Source organism: Oncorhynchus kisutch, linkage group LG13, assembly GCF_002021735.2.
Source record: "Oncorhynchus kisutch isolate 150728-3 linkage group LG13, Okis_V2, whole genome shotgun sequence".
Classification (NCBI taxonomy): Eukaryota; Metazoa; Chordata; class Actinopteri; order Salmoniformes; family Salmonidae; genus Oncorhynchus; species Oncorhynchus kisutch.
Window position 1 is genome coordinate 63448495 of NC_034186.2, and position 24394 is coordinate 63472888.

Consider the following 24394-nt stretch of genomic DNA (forward strand, 5'->3'; position numbering starts at 1 on the left):
GTGGTATACAGTCTGATATACCACAGCTGTCATCCAATCAGCATTCAGGGCTCGTACCACCCAGTTTATAATAATAATTACACAGTTAATATAAGTAGACATGCAATCATAATTGACTGCAGCGCCCACAAACTACCGGTGGCTGAAAATACAACCGTTGCGGGACGAACGAGTAACGAATTTACGGGCAAGGGCGGTCCATTTAAATTAATTATGTACTCCCTCACCCCTTGCCCTGCAAGTGGAAACTCGTCAGACGTCAAGGTGTGTTTGTTAAGTGTTTGGAATGCAGCCTTGTCTGTTTCGCAAGCATTCCCAGAAGTCTCGCGATGTTGCGTCTCTGAGTTTATAAACTGTGATATTGGTGCTTTCAAGACAACTGTGAACTCGGAAAAAACTAAGTCAAATCATGTCAGTAATCTTCTGGTTGGACAGTTGCAGCTCTAGAAAGATGGTCCAGCTTCCGATTTTGAATTCCGATGACAGTTCAAAAGTGTTTCCCCCCTAAGTCCCAGTTGTCATGAACGGACTGAAGTCGAATATTTCCGAGTTTCCAATTGTTTTGAACGCGTTATAAATGAAAATAGCAGACGCAACAGGGATCTGTAAACGTTGAAGAAGTATCCTCGATTATATCCTTGTATTTCCGTGTTTGTACATTAGTTGTTCCCGCACCTGGAAAAAGTGTACAAGTGGTACATTTTTCGATTTGATATGTTACAAATGTTGTCTAAATTAATGTTGATTAGGCGATGTGTGTTAACAGCAGTAGGCCTAATAAATGTAAACATTTGCAAGCATCCATAGTTTTACTTTCAATTTCCAATGAAAAAAAAACTGGTTTACAAGTGCAACTCAAATGTGGCTTGAAAAAAGGCTGTCATATATTGTAATCATTGAATGTTGTCAATAGTGTATTGATTTGTTTAACAACACTCCTTCCGTGGCCTCCAACTGCTCTTAAACGCTAGTAAAACCAAATGCATGCTTTTCAACCGGTCGCTGCCTGCACCCGCATGCCCGACTAGCATCACCACCCTGGATGGTTCCGACCTAGAATATGTGGACGTCTATAAGTACCTAGGTGTCTGGCTAGACTGCAAACTCTCCTTCCAGACTCATATCAAACATCTCCAATCGAAAATCAAATCAAGAGTCGGCTTTCTATTCCGCAACAAAGCCTCCTTCACTCACGCCGCCAAGCTTACCCTAGTAAAACTGACTATCCTACCGATCCTCGACTTCGGCGATGTCATCTACAAAATGGCTTCCAACACTCTACTCAGCAAACTGGATGCAGTCTATCACAGTGCCATCCGTTTTGTCACTAAAGCACCTTATACCACCCACCACTGCGACTTGTATGCTCTAGTCGGCTGGCCCTCGCTACATATTCGTCGCCAGACCCACTGGCTCCAGGTCATCTACAAGTCCATGCTAGGTAAAGCTCCGCCTTATCTCAGCTCACTGGTCACGATGGCAACACCCATCCGTAGCACGCGCTCCAGCAGGTGTATCTCACTGATCGTCCCTAAAGCCAACACCTCATTTGGCCGCCTTTCGTTCCAGTACTCTGCTGCCTGTGACTGGAACGAATTGCAAAAATCGCTGAAGTTGGAGACTTTTATCTCCCTCACCAACTTCAAACATCAGCTATCTGAGCAGCTAACCGATCGCTGCAGCTGTACATAGTCTATTGGTAAATAGCCCACCCTTTTCACCTACCTCATCCCCATACTATTTTTATTTATTTACTTTTCTGCTCTTCTGCACACCAATATCTCTACCTGTAGATGACCATCTGATCATTTATCACTCCAGTGTTAATCTGCAAAATTGTAATTATTTGCCTACCTCCTCATGCCTTTTGCACACATTGTATATAGACCCCCCCTTTGTTTTCTACTGTGTTATTGACTTGTTAATTGTTTACTCCATGTGTAACTCTTTGTTGTATGCTCACACTGCTATGCTTTATCTTGGCCAGGTCGCAGTTGCAAATGAGAACTTGTTCTCAACTAGCCTACCTGGTTAAATAAAGGTGTTCTCAACTAGCCTACCTGGTTAAATAAAGGTGTTCTCAACTAGCCTACCTGGTTAAATAAAGGTGTTCTCAACTAGCCTACCTGGTTAAATAAAGGTGGAAAAAAAATGAAAAAAAAAAAACTTTTCAATGATGTTAGTCTTACTGATATCAAATCTACTTTGCGGGACATAAAAAAGGCCACTTCTGTGCTAGTTACCGCTGTTTTTGGTCATTTGAAAAAATCTAAAAGGATAATGAAATTGAAATTGTATTTCTAAACCAAGGACAACCTAAAGAAGACTTAGGCTATCTGTAATGCCATAATAAACACTAACACAACGTCTGCAGCTGTATTAAAGCATCAAGCTTTCAGTGTGTAGTTTGTTTTCTTCTCAGGTGTTTGTTGTCGTCAACCACCCAAATAAGGATCATCAACCATGTCCACCTCTATCACAACTGCAAATGGAGTTGTGGTAGTGACACAAGTGTTCCCCTTGGTGGAGAGTGGCAAGGCTTCAGAGCCACTTCTGAATGTCACTCCCCAAATCCAGAGTGCGCCCCTCGCTGTGCCACTGCCTACCACTAAGGTGTCAGAGATGACAAGGGTGTTCCTGCAGCTTCATCCACAATCTCTTGGGGTTAGAACAGAATATTACTGTCCTTTGTTTTTAGTGCTTATTCCATCCATTTGCCATTGGATTCAATCATCGGCTGTGATATTGTAGAGATCTACATTTCATACATTGTTTTACCAGGATGAGAAACCTGAACAAAATGTGTAAATCCTGCTAAAGTTACAATGCAAATCATTAGCCCAACCATTGACACATATTCCTCTTGCTTTACCCCTGTGTGCATCAGACAGTCTTGAATGGGGTAAAGGGCCTACTGCTGGTCCTGACGGTGATGGAGCTCTGTGTGGCTCTCACTGTCTGCGTCTTCTCTGGGAAAGTCATTCACCTCCATGGGTACTACAGCCTGAGCCGTGGCCGGGGGATGGTAAGCTTGAGAACACTGCAGTCAACGCTTACATCAACAGGTTAACAGTCTGTTGAACAGGCAGAGAGTGCAGTAGTTCAAACATGTAATGCTGTGGGGCATGAACCATTTGGCCTATTTAACAGAACATTGCTACAATCCCTAACTTTCCCATAACATTTGTTGCTTCTTGACTCCCCCTCTTGTAAACTCCTAGGTATCAGCAATAACTGAATAGCTCCACCTAGTCCTCTGGTAGGCTTGGTGGAGTTTACACCATATTGCTTAGACACACCAATCCAGTCCTTTCAAATCCCCAGAATCGTCAAGGGTATATGGGTTATGTTGAATGGCCAGTTTGAGATGATGCCAGTCTGTGCTAGTTCCTCACTTCATCCTCCTTCCTGAACCTTGTCATTGGGTCTAGGTGGTGGTAGAGACTGGTACTGACCCCACCGGAGCCAGCCAGGCCTCCCTGAGCGACAGTGATGTGGTCTTACTGGGCAGTGTTGAAGATTCTGACACCCCGGCTCCACCATACTCTCCTTGAGGCAGAACCATGCCATACACCTCACCCTACTTCTTACAACACATATTGCATTGTAGTATACCCTATGTACTCATGTGTTTCTCTTGTTTGAATTTGTTATTTCACAATTGCTTACCTAAACTGTGCATGAAGATTATCATTAGGAAGTGTGACACGCTGCGAATGTGTCTGATTGTTTTGTCATCAATGTGAGCAGTCGTGTCCTGGTGATGGTTCTGTCCTGATGAATGTATTGCTCTGTAGTGGTTCCTAATATATCAAGTAGGACTGTTATTCTCTTTGCTATTTCATATTACTGTAGAGTTAATATCCTGATTTCTGACGGTGTATCATTCTTTCATTCAGTAAATGGAATATTTCCTCTTCATGTGTTATAGTGTCTACATTGGTAGAAGTTTACACAGGTCACTGTAACCTTATTTCCATCTGGTTCCAACTGTTTAATGCTTTTCTGGAGGTGAAATGCCAACCTGACATCACATGCACTCAAATCAGCCATTCATCTTTTGCATTATTGATTTGAAGTGAAACTGAGAATGCATGTTGTTGAGTGGCGCTCTACTAAAAGCTGGGGCGCTGTAGGCTAAATATAATTCATGACATGAGGGCAATATCCTCCACCCCGGACTTAATAGCCTCACCCCCAACAGATCAGTAGGAGGAATTGATTAGTGGTCTTGCATTGGGCGAGTTTGTTTTGCATGGCCCGGTGCCCTGGTGGATGGAGATTTGTCTTTAGGACCAATGGAATGGTTGAAAATGAGCAAACCCTGCTCACCTGGGGAACCAGGCCACACAAAACAAATTTGCCCCTTGTTTCTCCAGTGATGTGCAGTCAGGGTAGGCAGTGCATTCTACAAACCACTACCCTTCGCTGGGTGTGTTACTGGAAGAAGAAAAACTGCTTATCCCGTTCATTTTAACAGAAGGCAAAGGTAGGTGATCTGAAATTGTATCATTATTATAAAATATTGCTTGAGAGTAGATCAATACAGCAGCACATTACTCAATTAAAGATGATTTTTGTTTTCCTTATGAGTAGCTAACTAATACAAAGACAAATGACTGCTTTCTGAATCAGTAACATTCACAATCCCACCCTTTGAAGTATCCTGTAAAGACTATGAAGGAGTAACATGCCAACAACAACCAACATGTTGTCATGCATGGACTGTTAATTTAAATCTAAGTAACCTATTTACTGAGCTAAGTAGTCACCTATTGACTATGGTAAGATGTTTTGTTTCACCCCTCCCAACACAGCAAGCCTTGATTCAATTTGCTACAACTTGAAGGAATGCCGTGCCCCTCCCTCCAATATCCTGTCAGAGGAACAGCTGTTGAGTTATTCCAGAGGAAACTCCAAGACTCTGGGGTGAGCACTCAGTTCATTCATAGATGTTTATAGAACAGTTAGGATACTATGGATGGAAGGTATGAATGACTGTGGTTTTGTACTATATATGCCTATAGTAGTAGCTGTTCTGTCACGTTCATGATGCACTGCCTGTAGCTTATAAATGTGTCATCGGTTCATACATTTTTTTTATGTCTCTTTCTCACTACACACTTCTAAGGTGTTTGAGATGATCATTGGGGCTGCTAACGGTCTCCATGGCTGGGAATCTTTTTCAGCTGAACAGTTTCTTTAAAAGAGATGTCTTTGTCATGTTTATTGTTGGAGGATGGGTCAGCTATATATTGATCAGTTGTCTTTTAGGTTAAACTAAAAAGAAATTGGAACTGTGCTATTTGTATTCATGCCACTTGCATTGTTCAACGATACTTCCACACATTGTGTATGTGATCTGTCTCTAAAGTTCAGGATGTTGTTATTTATCCCGTAGGTCCTCCTTAGTGGAATTACTCTTGTATATGCTCGTATTCACCCCACATATAGTACTTCTGGGAAAGTCGGAGAAAGCTGTTTAGATGGCGTTCAGAGGCTGGCACCTAGGGCTGTGTCTAGTTCAACAACTGTTAACTCAACCAACTGCTGTCAACCCTTATACCATGTGTAATCAAGTAGTCGATTTGGTTCTGGGTTCAAGATCAGTCAACCCCTTAGTCAATTTGTCAACCAAGGGAAATATATTTGTATTTTCTTTAAGAGTATGTCGCCTCTGTTTCCACAGGTGAAGTCAAATGTCTCACTGAATGTAATGACTGTGATATTCACCATGGTGGGTTTTGGGCTTGCAGTATATAGGAATCCTTTGTCCAGGGAAGTATTCTCTGTTGCTTTTAAAACGTTCCAGTTCCGCTGACCAGTCAGTCCAGAACACTGGGGTTTGGATCTCGAGGTTCTACAGTACTTGGTCAAAGTAGTGAAACAAGTCCAAATAACTAGCCACTAGCTCCCCACAGTGGTATCAACCACAATGGTTATCGGGTCCAGAACATTTGACCAATATTGTAACTCACTAGGTCACCACAACATCTGGCACTGTGTGTTGAGGCTGGTGCAGACACCACTGTAGCAGTAGGAGGCACCTTCCTCGCAGGGCTCGCCGTTCTGCAGGAACACGTTGGGGGGGGCAGTAGGTAGAGGCACCGGTGCAGTGCTCTGGGAGGTCACACTCCCCCAGGGGCTGCCGACACATCCATCCACCTGTACGCAGCTGGTTAGACAGAGAAAATAGACAGTAGATCAGTAAAGGAGTTTATGATTTGGACCTTTGTTCAGTTTCTTGTGACAGATCATGTAACAGTTTAGTTTATTAGGATCACTATTAGCTATTGCACATGAGGCAGCTACTCTTCCTAGTGTCCACATAAAACATACAAATACATGACAAAATACAGAACAGTACTAGATAAGAACAACATCAATTATTTCATTACATTTAAATTAGAATCAGAGTTATAACATATATGATTATAATAAATATGATACTAACGACCTGAGCGGATTTAAATGTAGGTGTTCAGTAGTGTGTTCAGTGATGGGGTTGAGTGTGTGAGTGTATCAGTGAGGGTCCAGTGAAGGAGACAGAGGGAGAGAGGTTTGCCCACCTTTGCAGTTGTCACAACAGATGCCTTTGGAGGAACACTGGGCCCCAGGAACTTTCCGAATGCACTGTATGTGTGATGCACTTAGGCGTAGTGGGTGCGGAGTCAGGCGCAGGAGGCAGAAGGTACAGAACAATGCTTTAATCTCCGGCACAGAGAAAATAGTACACGCGAATACAGGGCGCACATAAACAACCGGCCCAAAACCAGGACCTAAACAGTCCGGAAAAAAAACAAAACTGAAACACACTACCACACAGAAACAACAGGGGAAAAATAAGCCCTCACAAAGAGCAGGCGGGCCTTACCGGCTTAAATAGCCCAACTAAAAACCTAAACAAGAAACAGGTGAAACCAATAAGACAAAACCAACAGAAAAGGGAAAAGGGATCGGTGGCAGCTAGTATCAAGGATCATTTAGCTATTTGATTTTGAATTTTAAGACGCCTTGAAGAATCCCCCAAAATATATTTAAAAAATATTTGATGGAAAATTGTATTTGGCCCATAAAAATGCATTGAATAACAAATTCACTACACGGAACAATAGATAGTCCCCCCAAAACAAATCTAAAGAAAGTTTGTTCTTAACTGTCTGATCTATATCTGAGAGCTATAACAAATATCAGGAACATTTATTATTTGTAGTTATTTGTGCATGTACTTATCTCCTTATTTTGGGCACTAAACAGTGTCCATATATACTTACATACTTTTTTAAAAGTGGTACTGGCGACCTTCAGACGAGTCTTGTGAGGCCTGTGGGTATCCTAAAGCAAAACACACATGTACGCGTTTGTGAGACTCACCTTTCCACAGAGGGGTGATATTAGTGTGTAGCCCAAACAGTTCGGACACAACAGACAAAAGTTGGCAGATATTGGCAGTAAGATTATGGGGGTCATAGAACAAAACGGAGAATATCATCGTGAGAGTCTTATCTTTCCATAGAGGGGCCATACATTATTAAAATAATAATAATAATCGGACGCTACAGACGATTTTGTGAGAAGACCGATTTTCGGGATGTCTCATGATCTGACAAACACTTCTCTAGCTAGCTCTGTCACTTTTCATCGCAGATGCGGAAGTGCGACATAGGCGTATATGGTGGATTGAGAAACATTATGCTTAAACTGCGCTGTTTACATGATGAATGCATAATTTTTTATTGAACCTTTATTTAACAAGGCAAGTCCGTTATGAACTAATTATTATTTACAATGACGGCTTACCCCTGCCAAACCCGGACGGCGCTGGGCCAATTACGGCCGGATGTAATACAGCCTGGATTCGAACCAGGGACTGTAGTGACGCTTCTTGCACTGAGATGCAGTGCCTTAGACCGCTGCGCCTCTCGGGAGCTAAAACTTAAATCAAATAAAATCCATCTCATTCTTCAATACGTTAGATCTTACATAGATATACCTTACATTATTGGTATCAGTAGATTTGAACTGTTTAGTTGTGTTTTTCAAAATTGTTATTTTAGGCAGGTTTATTTTACTGAAGGATCTTCAAAATAATATTGGTCTTTGGCGCCACCTACTGGATCAATACTACACTGAATGGGGCGGCACATGGGTGCAACCACAGTCATAGAGGAAGAGGCGAAGCTAGAGGTTTCACTCTCGCCAAAATCTGTCCAAAATAAGGCCAACACGTTTCTATTGGTAAATTTTTTACATACATGTTTCGCCTGCCTTCCTGCCTTTGGGATAACGACTCCCATTGTTAGGACGGTGACATGAGCATCTCGTCATTATATACAGATCTTTGCCACAGTGCCACGTGTTTGGTAGATGGGGAGCTCAGTGTCAAAGTTATGAGGTAGATAATGCTACCCTCTCAAGGAAGTGTGATTTAGATAGTTTTTTGTTGTTCTCCATTATAATTGATTATGTATTCTCTCAGTGAGAACAGATATTGGGAGGTATTTGTTTGTGGACGACAGGGCACTGTGGAAGATAGGGAGAAATATTCCCCATAAAGTCAGGAGAGTTCAAGAAGGATCAGAGAAGTTGAACAGTAGTCCCACAGGTGGGGCTTCAAGTTCTCAGTTGAGAAAACCAGAGGTGTGGACTTGAGTCACATGACTTGGACTCGAGTCAGACTCGATTCACAAATATGATGACTTGCAACTCGACTTTGATTTTAACACCAATGACTCGTCACTTAACTTGGACTTGAGCCTTTTGACTACAACTGACTTGATACCCTCCACAAGCTCAAATATGAAACATTATGCTATTAAAAAAACTGTGCAGGGCATCAACTCTTCATTTAACCGATAACAATTTGAATCGGACAGCAGCCAATCAATTGTGCCAGCTGAGAAAAAGTTGTGTGTGGTAGTGCAGAGGAACATCGGTGGGTGAATTCAGACGAAGCCCTTGGAAAGATGATACCCAAAATTATTATGTTCGGATATAAAGACTACGCTGTAGTCAACAAAAAACAGATTCCAACTTGCAAAACATGCGGGAAGAAAATTACAGACGGAGGCGCAACAACTTCCAACTTTGTTCGACATTTGAAGCTGCACAAAGAACGATAAGTCGTGGCGAATATAGCTGACAGCTATATATAACTTAACGTAACATTTAATCAATGAGCCTCCACACAGTCAGTCAGTGCAGGAACTTGATCATTGCACCCAAGATTGAGCTAAATCCTGCCTGATGTTACTGCTATTCCGAAAACCATTGACATATGTTAGCCTACTGTAACCACACACACAGAGAGAGAGAGAGAGTGTGCGTGTGTGTGCGTTAAGGTTGGGCGATTGTGTACAAGCTTACATCGCCCGATTGCGCCCCATAGCGATCCTCGATAGTCGATCGTAATACATGGCTACCCATGCATTTCCATTGAAATAAGGTTTATTTGGAAAGTAATAAATATATATATTTTTAAAAGCATTCATGATTTGCGTAAATGTAATATACTAACTATTACTCTTGTTAAAAATATGAAATGGTATTACATTTGGTGAAGAGCACATTATGACTTGAAACTCAAAAGTTTAGGACTTGAGACTTGCCTGACTTGGGGGGGGGGGGGGGGGGGGGGGGGGGAATAGAATAGCATTAAAAACAAATGACAAGAGTTGTGGAATAGGGAGGGAAAGGGAAGACTCCTGTGTAAGATCCAGGAAAATGTGAGGGCAGGGAGGAACAAGGGATCACAAGGCTCTGGGACACACAAACCTCAACAGTATAACACATCTGACTGGGTGTGATCACTGTCAGGAGAAGATGGAGACAGTGGAAAACGGGTTATTTCAGTGCCAGCACAATGGGAGGGATTGTTATCAGATTTAAGGGCAAATATATAATATATGCCATTTAGCAGATGCTTTTATCTAAAGCAACTTTGTCATTCGCGCATACATTTTATGTATGCGTGGTCCAGGGAATCAAACCCACTACCATGGCATTACAAGCACCATGCTCTACCAACTTAGCTACAATGGTATAGAAGGGTCAAGCTTAAGTTAATAGCTGAGAAAATCTTCAGGGGATGTAGGATTTAATTATGTTAGTTTCCTTAAAGGAAAATTACACCCAAAACCATAATCTTTCCATATAGGTTTCATTAGTCATTTTAAAAAAAAACATTGTCAGTCTGTATTTCTGTATTTTGAAAGAATGCTATCAGAGATTCTGTCTTTTCCATCATATGATTTATAATGCATCATATCAGCTGTATTTCTGTATTGTGAAAGTTATACTGTATATCTTTAAAACCTTATTGATGACATGCAACGCATTTTGATATCAACAATGGACTAAGGAAAAAAATACCAAAATATGTTTTTGGGGTGGAATTTTCAGGAGATGAGAATAGTTGGTAGGATTTAGAGTTTTTAGACTTTCCTTTTCTCTGGTCCACACTCCAGTCCAGTTTGTTGCGGTAAAGAACATTAAAGTTGGTTGCGAACCGCCATATATAAACTGAAGAAGAAGAAGAGCCACATGTGATTTCGATGTAGCCAATGAATGTAGGTAGCTAGCTACGTGTACATTTGTGTTTATATTCCTTGGACATGACAGCCAGCCATAGAAGATCAGTGGGCAGGAAACAATTTTGTCGCATGTACCGTCCACCTAGCTAACAAGGCAGGAGCCCACTGGATAGTTAGCTAATACAGTTTGGGAATTGATCAGAATAACGGCTAGTTATAGAGTTATCTTGGTTGTCAATACTTCAGTGAACTGCAGTGGGATGTCAATTGCGCTACTCATTTGAACAAATGTGTAATGTGGCAATATTAGCTAGCTAGCTAACGTGCATTGCCATTCTTATATTGCTATCAGATTTGTTATCGCTCGCAGGATTATTTTACAAATTGTTTTGTAAATCAGGCTAGCCAACTGTCACCTGCATTAAACTACTGTATCTATCAATAAGGAGAATAATTGACAACCATGGAAAAAGTCACGAAAATACTGGTTCATCTGTCGAAGAATAATGTCGCACCGCAATGTGCCCGTTTTGTACAGGTCAGTTGTGCATGTGCTATGTTTTTGCTTTGTTGTCACTTCAACACTAGCCAAATGCCAATGTCACGTGGAATTTATGAAAACGAGGTCCTATGTCAGTGTTTGGTTTTACTGCAGTACCATTTTAAAGGGGTAGGTCACCCAAATTAAATAAAAGGTTAAATACACTGGGGCATTGTCATCTAAAAATTGTCATTGTCATCTAAAAAAAATACACTGGGGCATTGTCATGCTGAAACAGGAAAGGGCCTTCCTCAAACTGTTGCCACAAAGTTGGAAGCACATAATCATCTGGAATGTCATTGTATGCTGTAGCATTAAGATTTCCCTTCACTGGAACTAAGGGGCCTAGCTCAAGCCATGAAAAACAGCCCCAGACCATTATTCCTCCTCCAAACTTTCTAGTTGGCACTATGCTTTGGGTCAGGTAGCGTTCTCCTGGTAGCCGCCAAACCCAGATTCGTCTGTCGGACTGCCAGATGGTGAAGCGTGATTCATCACTCCAGAGAATGGATTTCTACTGCTCCCGAGTGGCAAGCTTTGCACCACTCCGGCCGACGATTGGTGATTTTTAGGCTTATGTGCGGCTGCTCGGCCATGGAAATCCATTTCATGAAGCTCCCGGCGAACAGTTCTGACTTTGCTTCCAGAGGCAGTTTGGAACTCTGTAGTGAGTGTTGCAAATTAGGACAAGATTTTTTACGCACTACGTGCTTCAGCACTCGGCAGTCCCCTTCTATGAGCTTGCGTGGCCTACCACTTCGCGGCTGAGCTGTTGTTGCTCCTAGACGTTTCCACTTCACAATAACAACACTTACAGTGGCAAGAAAAAGTATGTGAACCCTTTGGAAATACCTGGATTTCTGCATAAATTGGTCATAAAATGTTATCTGATCTTCATCAAGGTCACAACAATAGACAGTCTGCTTAAACTAATAACGCACAAACAATTATGTTTTCATGTCTTTATTGAACACACAGTGCAGGGTGGAAAAAGTATGTGAAACCTTGGATTCAATAACTGGTTGACCCTCCAATAACCTCAACCAAACATTTTTTTGTAGTTGCGGATCAGACCTGCACAACGGTCAGGAGGAATTCTGGACCATTCCTTTTTACAAAACTGTTTTAGTTAAGCAATATTGGGACAGCAGTGGCTTCTTCTGTGGTGTCCTCCCATGAACACCATTCTTGTTTAGTGTTTTACGTATCATAGACTCGTCAGAGATGTTAGCATGTTCCAGACATTTCTGTAAGTCTTCAGCTGACACTCTAGGATTCTTGTTAAACCTCATTGAGCATTCTGCGCTGTGCTCTTGCAGTCATATTTGCAGGATGGCCACTCCTAGGGAAATTAGCAACAGTTCTGAACTTTCTCAATTTATAGACAATTTGTCTTACTGTGGACTGATGAACATCTAGGCTTTTAGAGATACTTTTGTAACCCTTTCCAGCTTATGCAAGTCAACAATTCTTAATCGTAGGTATTCTAACATCTCCTTTGTTCAAGGCATGGTTCACATCAGGCAATTATTGGGCAAGGCAGCTCTAAACAACTTCTCCAATCTCATTGATGACTCCAATGAGCTTTTGGAGAAGTCATTAGCCTAGGGGTTCACCTACTTTTTCCAACCTACAACTGAATGTTTAAATTATGTATTCAATATAGACAAGAAATCCAGGTAATTCCAAAGGGTTCACATACTTTTTCTTGCCACTGTAGAGTTGCTTGGGGCAGCTCTAGCAGGGCAGAAATTTGACGAACTGAGTTGTTGGAAAGGTGGCGTCCTAAGACGTTGCCTTACTGAGCTCTTCAGTAAGGCCATTCTACTGACAATGTTTATCTATGGAGATTAAATGACTGTGTGCTCGATTTGATTCATTATGAAATATAATCCACTAATTTGAAGGGGCCTCCACATACGTTTGTATATACAGTGGGGAGAACAAGTATTTGATACACTGCCGATTTTGCAGGTTTTCCTACTTACAAAGCATGTAGAGGTCTGTAATTTTATCATAGGTGCACTTCAACTGTGAGAGATGGAATCTAAAACAAAAATCCAGAAAATCACATTGTATGATTTTTAAGTCATTCATTTGCATTTTATTGCATGACATAAGTATTTGATCACCTACCAACCAGTAAGAATTCCGGCTCTCACAGACCTGTTAGTTTTTCTTTAAGAAGCCCTCCTGTTCTCCACTCATTACCTGTATTAACTGCACCTGTTTGAACTCGTTACCTGTATAAAAGACACCTGTTCACACACTTAATCAAACAGACTCCAACCTCTCCACAATGGCCAAGACCAGAGATCTGTGTAAGGACATCAGGGATAAAATTGTAGACCTGCACAAGGCTGGGATGGGTAACAGGACAATAGGCAAGCAGCTTGGTGAGAAGGCAACAACTGTTGGCGCAAGTATTAGAAAATGGAAGAAGTTCAAGATGATGGTCAATCACCCTTGGTCTGGGGCTCCATGCAAGATCTCACCTCGTGGGGCATCAATGATCATGAGGAAGGTGAGGGATCAGCCCAGAACTACATGGCAGGACCTGGTCAATGACCTGAAGAGAGCTGTGACCACAGTCTCAAAGAAAACCATCAGTAACACTACGCCGTCATGGATTAAAATCCTGCAGCGCGCGCAAGATCCCACTGCTCAAGCCAGCGCATCTCCAGGCCCGTCTGAAGTTTGCCAATGACCATCTGGATGATCCAGAGGAGGAATGGGAGAAGGTCATGTGGTCTGATGAGTACAACCCCAAGAACACCATCCCAACCGTGAAGCATGGAGGTGGAAACATCATTCTTTGGGGATGCTTTTCTGCAAAGGGGACAGGACGACTGCACCGTATTGAGGGGAGGATGGATGGGGCCATGTATTGCGAGATCTTGGCCAACAACCTCCTTCCCTCAGTACGAGCATTGAAGATGGGTTGTGGCTGGGTCTTCCAGCATGACAACGACCCGAAACACACAGCCAGGGCAACTAAGGAGTGGCTCCGTAAGAAGCATCTCAAGGTCCTGGAGTGGCCTAGCCAGTCTCCAGACCTGATCCCAATAGAAAATCTTTGGAGGGAGCTGAAAGTCCGTATTGCCCAGTGACAGCCCCGAAACCTGAAGGATCTGAAGAAGGTCTGTATGGAGGAGTGGGCCAAAATCCATGCTGCAGTGTGTGCAAACCTGGTCAAGAACTACAGGAAACGTATGATCTCTGTAATTGCAAACAAAGGTTTCTGAAGATTCCGTCTCTCACAGTTGAAGTGTACCTATGATAAAAAATTACAGACATGCTTTGTAAGTAGGAAAACCTGCAAAATCGGCAGTGTATCAAATACTTGTTCTCCCCACTGTATAGTTTATATTTCCTTAATCTATGGGCCAAAGATTGCCGTCCATAATCAGGATTTGTATATTGATAACCAAAAAACTATGACTGAATGGACCCATACCAGGCCCAGTACTTTCCCCTCCAAAATACATTGAAATCAAGTAATTTAGGTAAATGGTTAGCCTTTTATTGTAGTTGCCGAATTTTCAAAGGTTGTTATATGAGGTGAATTATGCAACAGTTAAAAAAAAACATCTTTTTTTACCACTTAATTTTCTGTTAGAGCATAACAGGTCATTTTACAGAGACTCTTGATGATGAGGTGGAGGTGAAGTGTTCTTTGGAGAACAATCGCTTTATACTGTGTGACTGCGAGAAGGGGAGAGGAATTCCTCTAAAGGTAATGGCTCAACGGAATACATTCAATTGAATCAAATTATAGGTTTAATTGTTTTATCGGTTGTGGCCACATCCCATACAAATAATTGTTGGTTGACTGAAAAAAGTATCATGGAAAATGTTTGAGTTTATTTGGTTAACATTTCTTTTTTCTCAGAGGGCAACCTTTTGCCCCTTCAAGTATCTGTCTGTCGCAGAGGCAGCTGCAATCCCATTGGATGTTCAGAGCCGCGGAGTAGACGTGGGGGTTGCTATTCTTCTGCAGTCAGCCAATCAGAAGGTGTTGTTAACTCGACGGGCGGCCAGTCTCCGCATTTTCCCCAATGTGTGGGTTCCACCAGGTATGGCATCATTTTGCGGAAGTAACCTTTCAAAATGAAATAGCATTCCATAGGACGGCACTTTGGGTAACCCAATTAACCTTAGTGTTGTTTCCTGATATTGAAAGGGTGATTTGTTTTCTTTTTCAGGTGGCCATGTGGAACTGGATGAGAGGGTAAAGTTTCTAGTTGCTATAGCTATTAAACAGGGGAAGGTAAAAAGTGTCTTTGCCTGTGGTTTCAACACCCTCATGGTATCTGGGGTCAATTCCCTTCAATCAAGCATGGTGTGTGTGTTTGCCTCATATCTCTCTTGTTTGTCAGCTCCTGGACGCAGGGCTGAGGGAGCTGAGGGAGGAGACAGGACTGAAGCTGGACCCTGGAGACGTCTCAGCTCAGCTGCTGGGGCTCTGGGAGGTGGGGAAATCACTGCCACTACACATCACATTTCCAGGGAATAGTTTATTAAATAATAATAATATGTAAATGCATTAGAAAAAAATCTATTTTGATACATTCTGATTTGTCTGACAGTCCTGTTTGCTCATGTTCTGTTTCTCTTCACAGTCAGTTTTTCCACCCATGTTGAGCAGAGGGATGCCGCAGAGGCACCATGTGGTCACTTACATGCTCCTAAACACCTCCCTCACACACCAGCAGCTCCAGGTATTTGCCTCACTGTCCTGTGTCTGCCTGTCTTCCTGTCTGCCTGTCCATATTCCTGTCTGGTGTTATCATTAAAGGCATACAAAGCCAAGGCCTCTGACACTAAAGACTATATTTGTTCTAGGCCTCGCTGCACCCCAAGCCTGCTGAGGTCAGTGGTTGTCTGTGGGTGGACGCCTCGCTGGTCAAGGCCATCGTGTCCGCCGTGGACGGAGAGGAGGGTTCTCTGACACCGTTGGAGGGCCTGGCTCCAACCATAAGGTATATCACATCCACAAAGTAATGCACTCAAAACATACACATAAAACATAGATTATATAGTGTACCATTGATAAGTATTTTGTATTTTTTTTGCTGGGCTAATTTCCTCTGACATGAATTATTTAATTGCATTCCTCTTAACAATGTTGGCATTTTGTTTCTGTGGTGTTGGTCCTGCAGTGTATCGGAGGTCTCTCCGGAAGGTGGGCTCAGTGAGTCAATTTTGCCATTGTCTGTTTTGTGTAACCGGGCCCCGAATAGCGGAGAGGATGTGGAGCGGGTCAGCACTGGTACCAAATACGCCCTGGAGCTCTGGCTTAAGAACCTGGAGGGACAGGGGACCCGATGTTAACAGTCTTCACTAAACCTGGACGTCTTGCCCTGTGATGAAGTGACTTCCTGGAGGATGACATCACTTCCGGGAGTTTGCCTTAACCGGTGACGGTCACCTAAAGTGAACTATCATCTTTCAAAAAATCTTGTACGTATTAACCAATAATGAACTTTGGGTGATCTGTCCCTTTAATATCTACAGCAACACCTACAAGTCTTATATGGCTGTTTGAGGGCTTTGCATGAGCTATCAATGTTGTGCGTAAGAACAGTTTTTATTGCAAGGGTGTTGTTAGTGATGAAATGTTATGAACAAAGTGGATTTATACTGCAGATGCTTTTATGATCATTATATTCCATTTGCGCCTTCGAGCCACAAGATGGCAATGCATAGCCTACACAGTGATTTCACATTTGGAAACAAGCGCAAAACAATCAGAATTCTGATTTAAGTTTACATAATTATCTTGACTTGTTAATAATAATGTGTTCTTAACTGACTCGCCTGATTAAATAAAAATGTATAAAAATATTTACATTTTTCTAAATGTAATTATTTTCCTCAACCAGCATATTTATTATTATTATTATTATTATTATTATTTTACTATACTCAGACAGAAGTTAGTTAGGTTAGGTCTTCATTGTAAAGCTAAACACATAAATATGGTATTGTACTTTCAACTGAATATATTTAATGTTTGCAGTGATTCAATAATTAGCATTTAAAGACCACATTTTTATATGTCATAAGTGGAAGGTGTGTGTGTCATATAACGAAACCTCTTCACCCACACCCAGATTAATATATTATACATTATGGCAACCTCACCCATGGATAAGCTACTGGGAAATATGCTTACTTTGTTCTTTGGCTGCATTTAGACATGCAGCCCAATTCTGATCTTTTTCCCACCAATTGGTCTTTGACCAATCACATCAGATATTTTTCAGAGCTGATCTGATTGTTCCAAAGACCAATTAGTGGAAAAAATAATAATCAAAATTGGGCTGCCTTTGTAAAGCAGTCTTGGTGTGTCAGCTGTTTATGTAGGATTTAACAGCTACTGTTACTGCGTTGCAGTCTCATGGTTGATCTGAAGCAATGCGTGACATTTGAACGCAAATCGGCCAATTTCAAAGCGAAATCTTGAATGTTAAATGGTGGAGTGGGGTGTAATAATGAAATGTAAAACAGTTTTATAACAGTTTTCTACAGTAACTAATTAACTAAGTGACTACAATTGGTGCATTAAATTAGGGACACATTTCACAACATCAACAAGTCAGAATCCACAGTAAAAAATTGGAAGGGTTTTTGTTTTCTCTAATTCATCATGTCATTACATTTTAATATCACTAGGAATAACATTCCGATGGAAAGTTGGGAGCATAATCTTCATCAGATCCTGAACTATCCCATTTTTCCCGAACTGTCCTGGCTTTTACCATGCAGAGGTATGACCTGTTGTCAGTATTAGGAGCACCACACCCTCTGTGCCAATAGCAGTGGGAACAGGGCATTCCAGTGGGCAAGTATGTGGCAGGGCATTCAAGGTATAATCAAGTCTTGATGCCACATTTCCTTGCCAGCGTATTGTCTGTATTGGTGATGTCGTGATATTACTGTATGTTATATTGTCTAGATTTATCCTATCGTCATAGTCTGTCACTTGTCTGATTTTGTTTCTAAGTTACATAAGAGTGACTCAGTGACTTATTCATTACCACTAATGCATTTGTGTCTGCATATCTTCATAAGTGGATTTTACCTTTTGCCATTGACAATTGAAAGACAACTTTTGTCATATTGGCCCAAATGCAAAGACAATGACTTATTTTCTTGATGGTATTATTAGAATAGGTTGCCTCTGTTGGCTAAAGAAGCATTGCACGGATGCATGGGTGTATGGTTCTATCAGTATGTACATCTACATGCTTGAATAATGTTTTGTTAGACCTTTATCAAATGACTTAAGATTGCATTCTGTCTTTGCTCTTTTTGATAGATTTTTAAGCCCAGCCAACCGATAAATCATATTGTTTCTGAGGTCAGAATCAAACAATGACCTCAATGTGTTAGAAACAATAAGAAGTGCTCTGATTTGTTTTGGTTGAAAGTTTCTCTCTGATTATCTTCCTGCTGGACAGTAGTAACAGCACTTCTTAACAGACATTAACATTAACAGACATTAACATTAACAGACATTAACATTAACAGACATTAGTAACAGTAACAGCAACCACTGTGATGTTTTCCTGGAAAAATACACAATGCCAACTGTAGAAAGACACATATAATACAGACTATACAGTTAGGGGATATGGAGAGGGAGGGACATACACCTCATGCATTTTGGATAAGAATGCGGTTTGTACTGCACACCTTGAAAAATGTAAGTCTTCAATTCTCAATGTCACTTGGTAGCTGGTTATCATGAATGTTATGTATCTGTTACCAGGACATCCATATGTCAACTTTTTATGTTAAACCTAGCCCATTGGCCAAAACAGCAGAAAGAGGTGTTGCCTTTTTAATACACACTGACTTGCATATAATGGACAAAGTTTGAGTTATTCTCAATGTTATGGAGTCTGACTAATTTCGTAATTTAATACAATACCTCATTCTTTATCACACCGCCACACCCAGCCTAACTGTAAAGCACGTTATCTAGATATCTATTTACTTGTTCCTTTCACACAAAGAATAAAAGAAAGAAAAGCCAGGGGATGAGGGCAGGCTTAGATACAAACAGAGGCATGTCTGTTCTGCCCTAGCTTCAGTTCTCCTGATGAACAGAATCATCCAACTCTTTTACAAAACATGAATGCATCCAAACCACTTCTGCCCATAAAATCTGACAAACTTTATTTATTATTTACAATATTTAATCCCAAAATGATTTTTTTAATGCAACGTTTAAAGCTCCAATGCACGGTCACTTCAAATGTTTACAGATAGTTACATCTCACAGATTTGATTAATAATGGTGGATTTATTTAATCAGATTGTCAAATATACATCACATTGGTGTTTAACTCACTGGGTTGGGTTTGTGGAATAGTTAACTTCTTGGCATGCTAGTGTCCTATCTCAAAACATGTCTTATCCAGCAGTAGGGAATTACATCGGGATCTCTCAGCCCAAGTCAAAAGGTTTGATTTATAGTCTTTGAAAACAATGAACTTCTTGTTAACTGTACCTGATTGGATGTTGTTCTTAGGGGCACCCTTACTCATTCTTCTTAAATGTTAATTGCAGGATACATATTTTGACCCCATTTACCGATCTAGGATCAGATTTATTTTTTACAAAGGTTAAGCTTGCCTTCAGTAAAGACTGAAAATACAACTCAACCCATTACCACAAGGAAGCCAAAATGTCTAACCTGGCCTCAGAGCCATTAGAAACATAATTTACGTATTTCTGAGCACGTCAAGACATATGATACCTTTCAAAGGCCTGGTTACTTTAGACAGAAACTAAAGTAGGGAGGTTGGTCGGGGAGGAGTAACATATACTAAATGGAGTGTCTCGGATTTACGTACAGAATAATACGAAATACAAATGGAGTCAATTGAATGGTAACAACCACATGGAAACCACGTGTTTTTGATGTCTTTGATACCATTCCATTGACTTCATTCCGGCTATTATTATGAGCCGTCCTCCACTCAGCAGACTCCACTGGTAAAAACATTAGGAATAAAATAACATTAGGACATCTGCATTGCTTGCTGCTTGGGGTTTTAGGCTGGGTTTCTGTATAGCACTTTGTGACATCAGCTGATGTAAAAAGGGCTTTATAAATAAATGTGATTTGATTTGAATAAATACAGGTTGAAATTACAAGCAGTGAGCCAACGCCATGATCTTCATTCAGATACTTCAGAGATAATTGGACCATTTGTACAGAATTGTCATTGCTCCCATGCATATTACTTCATAAGGCCATTTCAGATGGTCTTCATACCCAATTGACTGGAGCTTCTGGAGGAAAGAGAAGTAGGGAAGGGACAAAAAAAAAAGTTTTTTGTAAAAACAGTAAATTACTTCAATTAAATATATACAGTATTTTCAACATTACATGAGGGATGTGTTTTCTTAGGAAGTTATTTCAATGTGTTTAATCAATATGTATGTTGACACATATCTACACACCTATATCTGCAATAATCAGTAGTCTACCTATTCGAACCTCACGTTGAACCCCATCCCCCTGATGTATGGAAGGACAGAAAGCATTCAGGGGAGATTTTCTTCTGGAATTGAAAACATGAAACTACACTTCCTCTCTTGTCTACCTGAAAGAACCACTGCAGTACATAAGCATACAGAAAGTGTGTCACCTACTGTACCTGTGTGTCAGTACTCGTTCACCACATGCATCCCTGTTTGGTTTTTCGATGGTCCCCGCATTTCGTCCTGTATCAGAGAAGGTATCAACTCATCAAAGGTGTAAAACAATCTGTAAAGATAATACTGCACACAAAATAATTTACAGGCAAAACTACATTTTGCAGTCTGTTTTTGACCTGTTGTATAGAACTGCAATGTTAGCTTATCTTACAGATGTTCGTCTGTTCTAAAGCCTTAGTTAACAAAGCCTGAAAGACATCCACTGTGCTTAATTGCAACAATAAATCAAACCGGTGATTCATCAATTAAAAGGGCTTTGGGAGGAGAAGGTCATGTAAAGAGAACAGAGTGGTTGTGGATTACAATGTGTCTGTCTGCTGCTCTGTTGCCATAGAGACAGGTGACAGAGGGGGCACTCTTCTCATTATATGCTAGTCAGTCTTGGAGCAAATGTTGGCAGACTAGTACGGAACGATAAATAAATTGATCAAGGAGAGTTGGAGGCTGTGAACAAATAGTCCTCCAATGTCTTCCACTGTCCCCTTTACAAAACAACATAACAAAAATGTTCAAACCACTGCTAGCAGCAACACAGAATTAAACCAAATATCTATGTAAATGTAACACAATTATACAAAGTGCATAAACACATATGCAACAATATCCTTATACAGTAGATTGAATATAAGCAATGTGTAAGCTAACTCAAACTGTACATTTCCAAAACTAAACAAATATCTATGATGCATTCATATCAACGCTAGAAAAAACCTGAGTAGATTCCCTCCTCACTTCACAAACTCTCATGTGTGTGTGTGCTTGAGGTGTGCACTGCAGTGTGATGAACATGCAAGTCTCATTAGTACAGTCAATTGTCTTTTTGTTTGGTGTTAAGGGAGAGATCTCACTCTCCCTGACGTTGGTAGATCCCATGGCATTTGTATTTAGCATCCCTTTCAAAGCTCATTCGAGAATATATATTTTTTATGTCCACAATAAACACTACCTTTTTGCTGTCAAATCATGGTGTTGCCAGTCATTCAAAGTGATATTGATGAGTAACATGCCCCATACAGGAAGGTCCTTGGATGATAACTCTGGTATCATCCCTCATATGTACCCAAGGTAGGATTAAAGCTATAAACTCACAGCTCACAGATGATTGTGTTTAATTGGTTGTCTGGTCTACCAAGAACATCTGCTTATGTGGGGGTTTGAATTCGGAGATAAGCAACTTGGTGCATCAATGAAAATAGGTGGCTTGGGGGGAGGAATATGGCTTGGGACCCTCCCTGGAAGCTACAGGGGTAGTTCGGCTGAGAGGGTAGAGGGGAAGGCTAGTGTTTCCCACGCCTCAGGTTTCCCTGGTCAAAATCAGAAGGGCACAAAGAGACATCTATCTAACACTGAGGCAGAGTAGCCAGTCTTAGTAACCATAGCCAACCTGCTGAATGCAGAATCTGAGTCTGTGTCTATCTGGCCTCTCTGCCAAGACATAGGACTTACATTAGGCTTGCCGTTGGGCACGTCGAAGCGGCTGTGTGTGGAGTACATTTGGATGTCTGCCCCGTGGTTGATCTGGTTATATGGGCTGAAACTTCCATATCTCTGCCTACAGCACAACCACACTAGCTGAAGGTCAAGAAAAGACAAGAATCATAGTACTTTTAAAATGGCCTCCATAGCATGACATACTGTAACTGTTATAGCAGGGTTGTGGCTGTTTCTGAGAAATTGGAGGTCTACAATGCATTTAAGGATAAACAGTGTGCATCTGTGTGTATGTTTGTTTTTGTACTCACCAGCAGTATTAGGAGAATAAGGAGGATTAACAAGGTCAGGACAGCCAGTACCAATAGAGCGATCCCCCATCCTGGGACTCCCTCTCCACCCCCAGCAACTACAGCTGCAGCATTCTCTGTGGTCTTATGTGTCGCCTCCGTATTCTCTGGGTTCTTATGACTGGTCGTTTGGCCTGTGGCATCCTGATACCTGCTTGTTGCTCTCTCAGTAGGGGCAACTGGGGGGTTAGATTGGACTGAGGCAGTTGTTGATGGAGAGGTTTTACGGAAGACTGTCGTGCTACTGGTCTGGGGAGGATTTATAGGGGTAATAGGGGTGGTTGTGTTGCTAATTGTATTGTTGTGGTCTCCAGGAATATGGGTGCTTACGTTGCTAATTGTTATGTTAGGGTCCCCAGGACTAGGGGTGATTATGTTGCTAATTGTAATGTTGTGGTCTTCAGGAGCAGGGATGGTTATGTTGCTAATTGTACTGTTATGGTCTCCAGGAATAGGGGTGGTTATTTTGCTAATTGTAGTGTTATGTTCTTCAGGAATATGAGTGTTAATGCTGCTAATTGTACTGTTATGGTCTTCAGGAATATGAGTGGTAATGTTGCTAATTGTACTGTTATGGTCTTCAGGAATATGAGTGTTAATGCTGCTAATTGTACTGTTATGGTCTTCAGGAATATGAGTGGTAATGTTGCTAATTCTAGTGTTATGTTCTTCAGGAATATGAGTGGTAATGCTGCTAATTGTGCTGTTTTGGTCAGGACTAGTGGTGGTGGTTGTGAGGGTATGACTACTTGTGATATTAATTGTTGCAAGACTGGTGATGTTGCCAGATGAAATCATTGCTGTAGATGCAGTTCCATCCCCGACCCTTCCCGAACGGCTAGCCGTACTAACTAAGGCAACTGTAGTAGTCGTTGCTGCAGGGGTATTTGTGATAGATGGTGGTGAGGAAGTTACGGTTGCTGTTGTACGTGCTACAAGAGGTAGTGTGGCTTTTATTGGAAGTTGACCTAAGGAATAAAGAACATATTTGTGATTCCTGCTTTATTTGACTAATAACGGTTTCTTAAGCTATTTGCAAAACAGTTTTTTTAAACATACAAATGAATCAGGCTGCTGCACAGCAGAAGTAGATAAGGTTGCCATCTTCTTTACCTTCAGTATAGGCGAGGTCCAGGTCCAGGGTTTTGGATTTATTTGATTGGATATGAATGGAAAGTAGACCTTTAGCTAAAGTTGGAATGATCATGAATGTAGTCCCAAACATTAATGTCGAGTTTGCAATGACTGATCCATTACTGCAAGAGTGAGACCAGTAGTCAAAAATAATTATAATTGTCAATGTCCTTTAAAAATGATTTTTTTTCAATGGCAGAATTTTAAATTCAACATTAGAGCTCACCTGAAGATTATATCAAATACACCCATATATTTGTCAGACTCTGGCAAAGAGCTGTGGACATCATCCATCTGAAAAAGAAAGACACAGCAATCAGAGGAGCACTTTAGTATTATCCTACAAGCCTACAAGGCATGTCTTCACATTTTTACTTGTTTGAATATTGAGGATATTGTAACAGGTTGTAAGGGAGGTATCTATAGTATCTGATGATGTTGGTGACATAGAAATACAATGAATAGAACATACTTGGGAACATCTAACCCTGGCAATTTGACAGGTAAACTCATTGGTACACTCGCAATGGTTGCTTGGTATAAATGCAGTAAAGAAGTCAATGGAACTTGACCAAAACAATGGAAATGCTGTGGAAATGTGTGGGGGGAAAGATCCGGAGGCTCACCAGCAAAATGTGCCTACATATATAGGCTATTGTTAATGTGTG

At 41.1% G+C, this 24394-nt stretch overlaps 2 protein-coding genes across 3 annotated transcripts; one reads left to right on the plus strand and one right to left on the minus strand.

Annotated features, from left to right (window-relative positions):
* Nucleotides 1-10582: 10582 nt before the first annotated feature.
* LOC109901934 (nucleoside diphosphate-linked moiety X motif 17-like) lies at nt 10583-16920 on the plus strand. Of its 2 annotated transcripts, none has more exons than XM_020497948.2 (8): nt 10583-11070; nt 14693-14809; nt 14966-15149; nt 15279-15304; nt 15453-15545; nt 15696-15794; nt 15919-16055; nt 16236-16920. In XM_020497948.2, the coding sequence occupies exons 1-8, from the start codon at nt 10996-10998 to the stop codon at nt 16405-16407; spliced, it is 903 nt and encodes a 300-aa protein (XP_020353537.1). In that variant the 5' UTR covers nt 10583-10995; the 3' UTR covers nt 16408-16920. The 2 variants fall into 2 exon arrangements, with proteins under 2 accessions (XP_020353537.1, XP_020353538.1); XM_020497949.2 differs by having other exon boundaries at nt 10588-11070; nt 16317-16920.
* Nucleotides 16921-22088: 5168 nt separating this feature from the next.
* Nucleotides 22089-23842, minus strand: LOC116376719 (mucin-1). The gene is made up of 4 exons (XM_031838094.1): nt 23706-23842; nt 22554-23560; nt 22258-22383; nt 22089-22115 (listed from the first exon to the last, which is right to left on the minus strand). Exons 1-4 carry the CDS (start codon nt 23815-23817, stop codon nt 22089-22091), a joined length of 1272 nt encoding a protein of 423 aa, XP_031693954.1. The 5' UTR covers nt 23818-23842.
* Between the last annotated feature and the right edge of the window lie 552 nt (nt 23843-24394).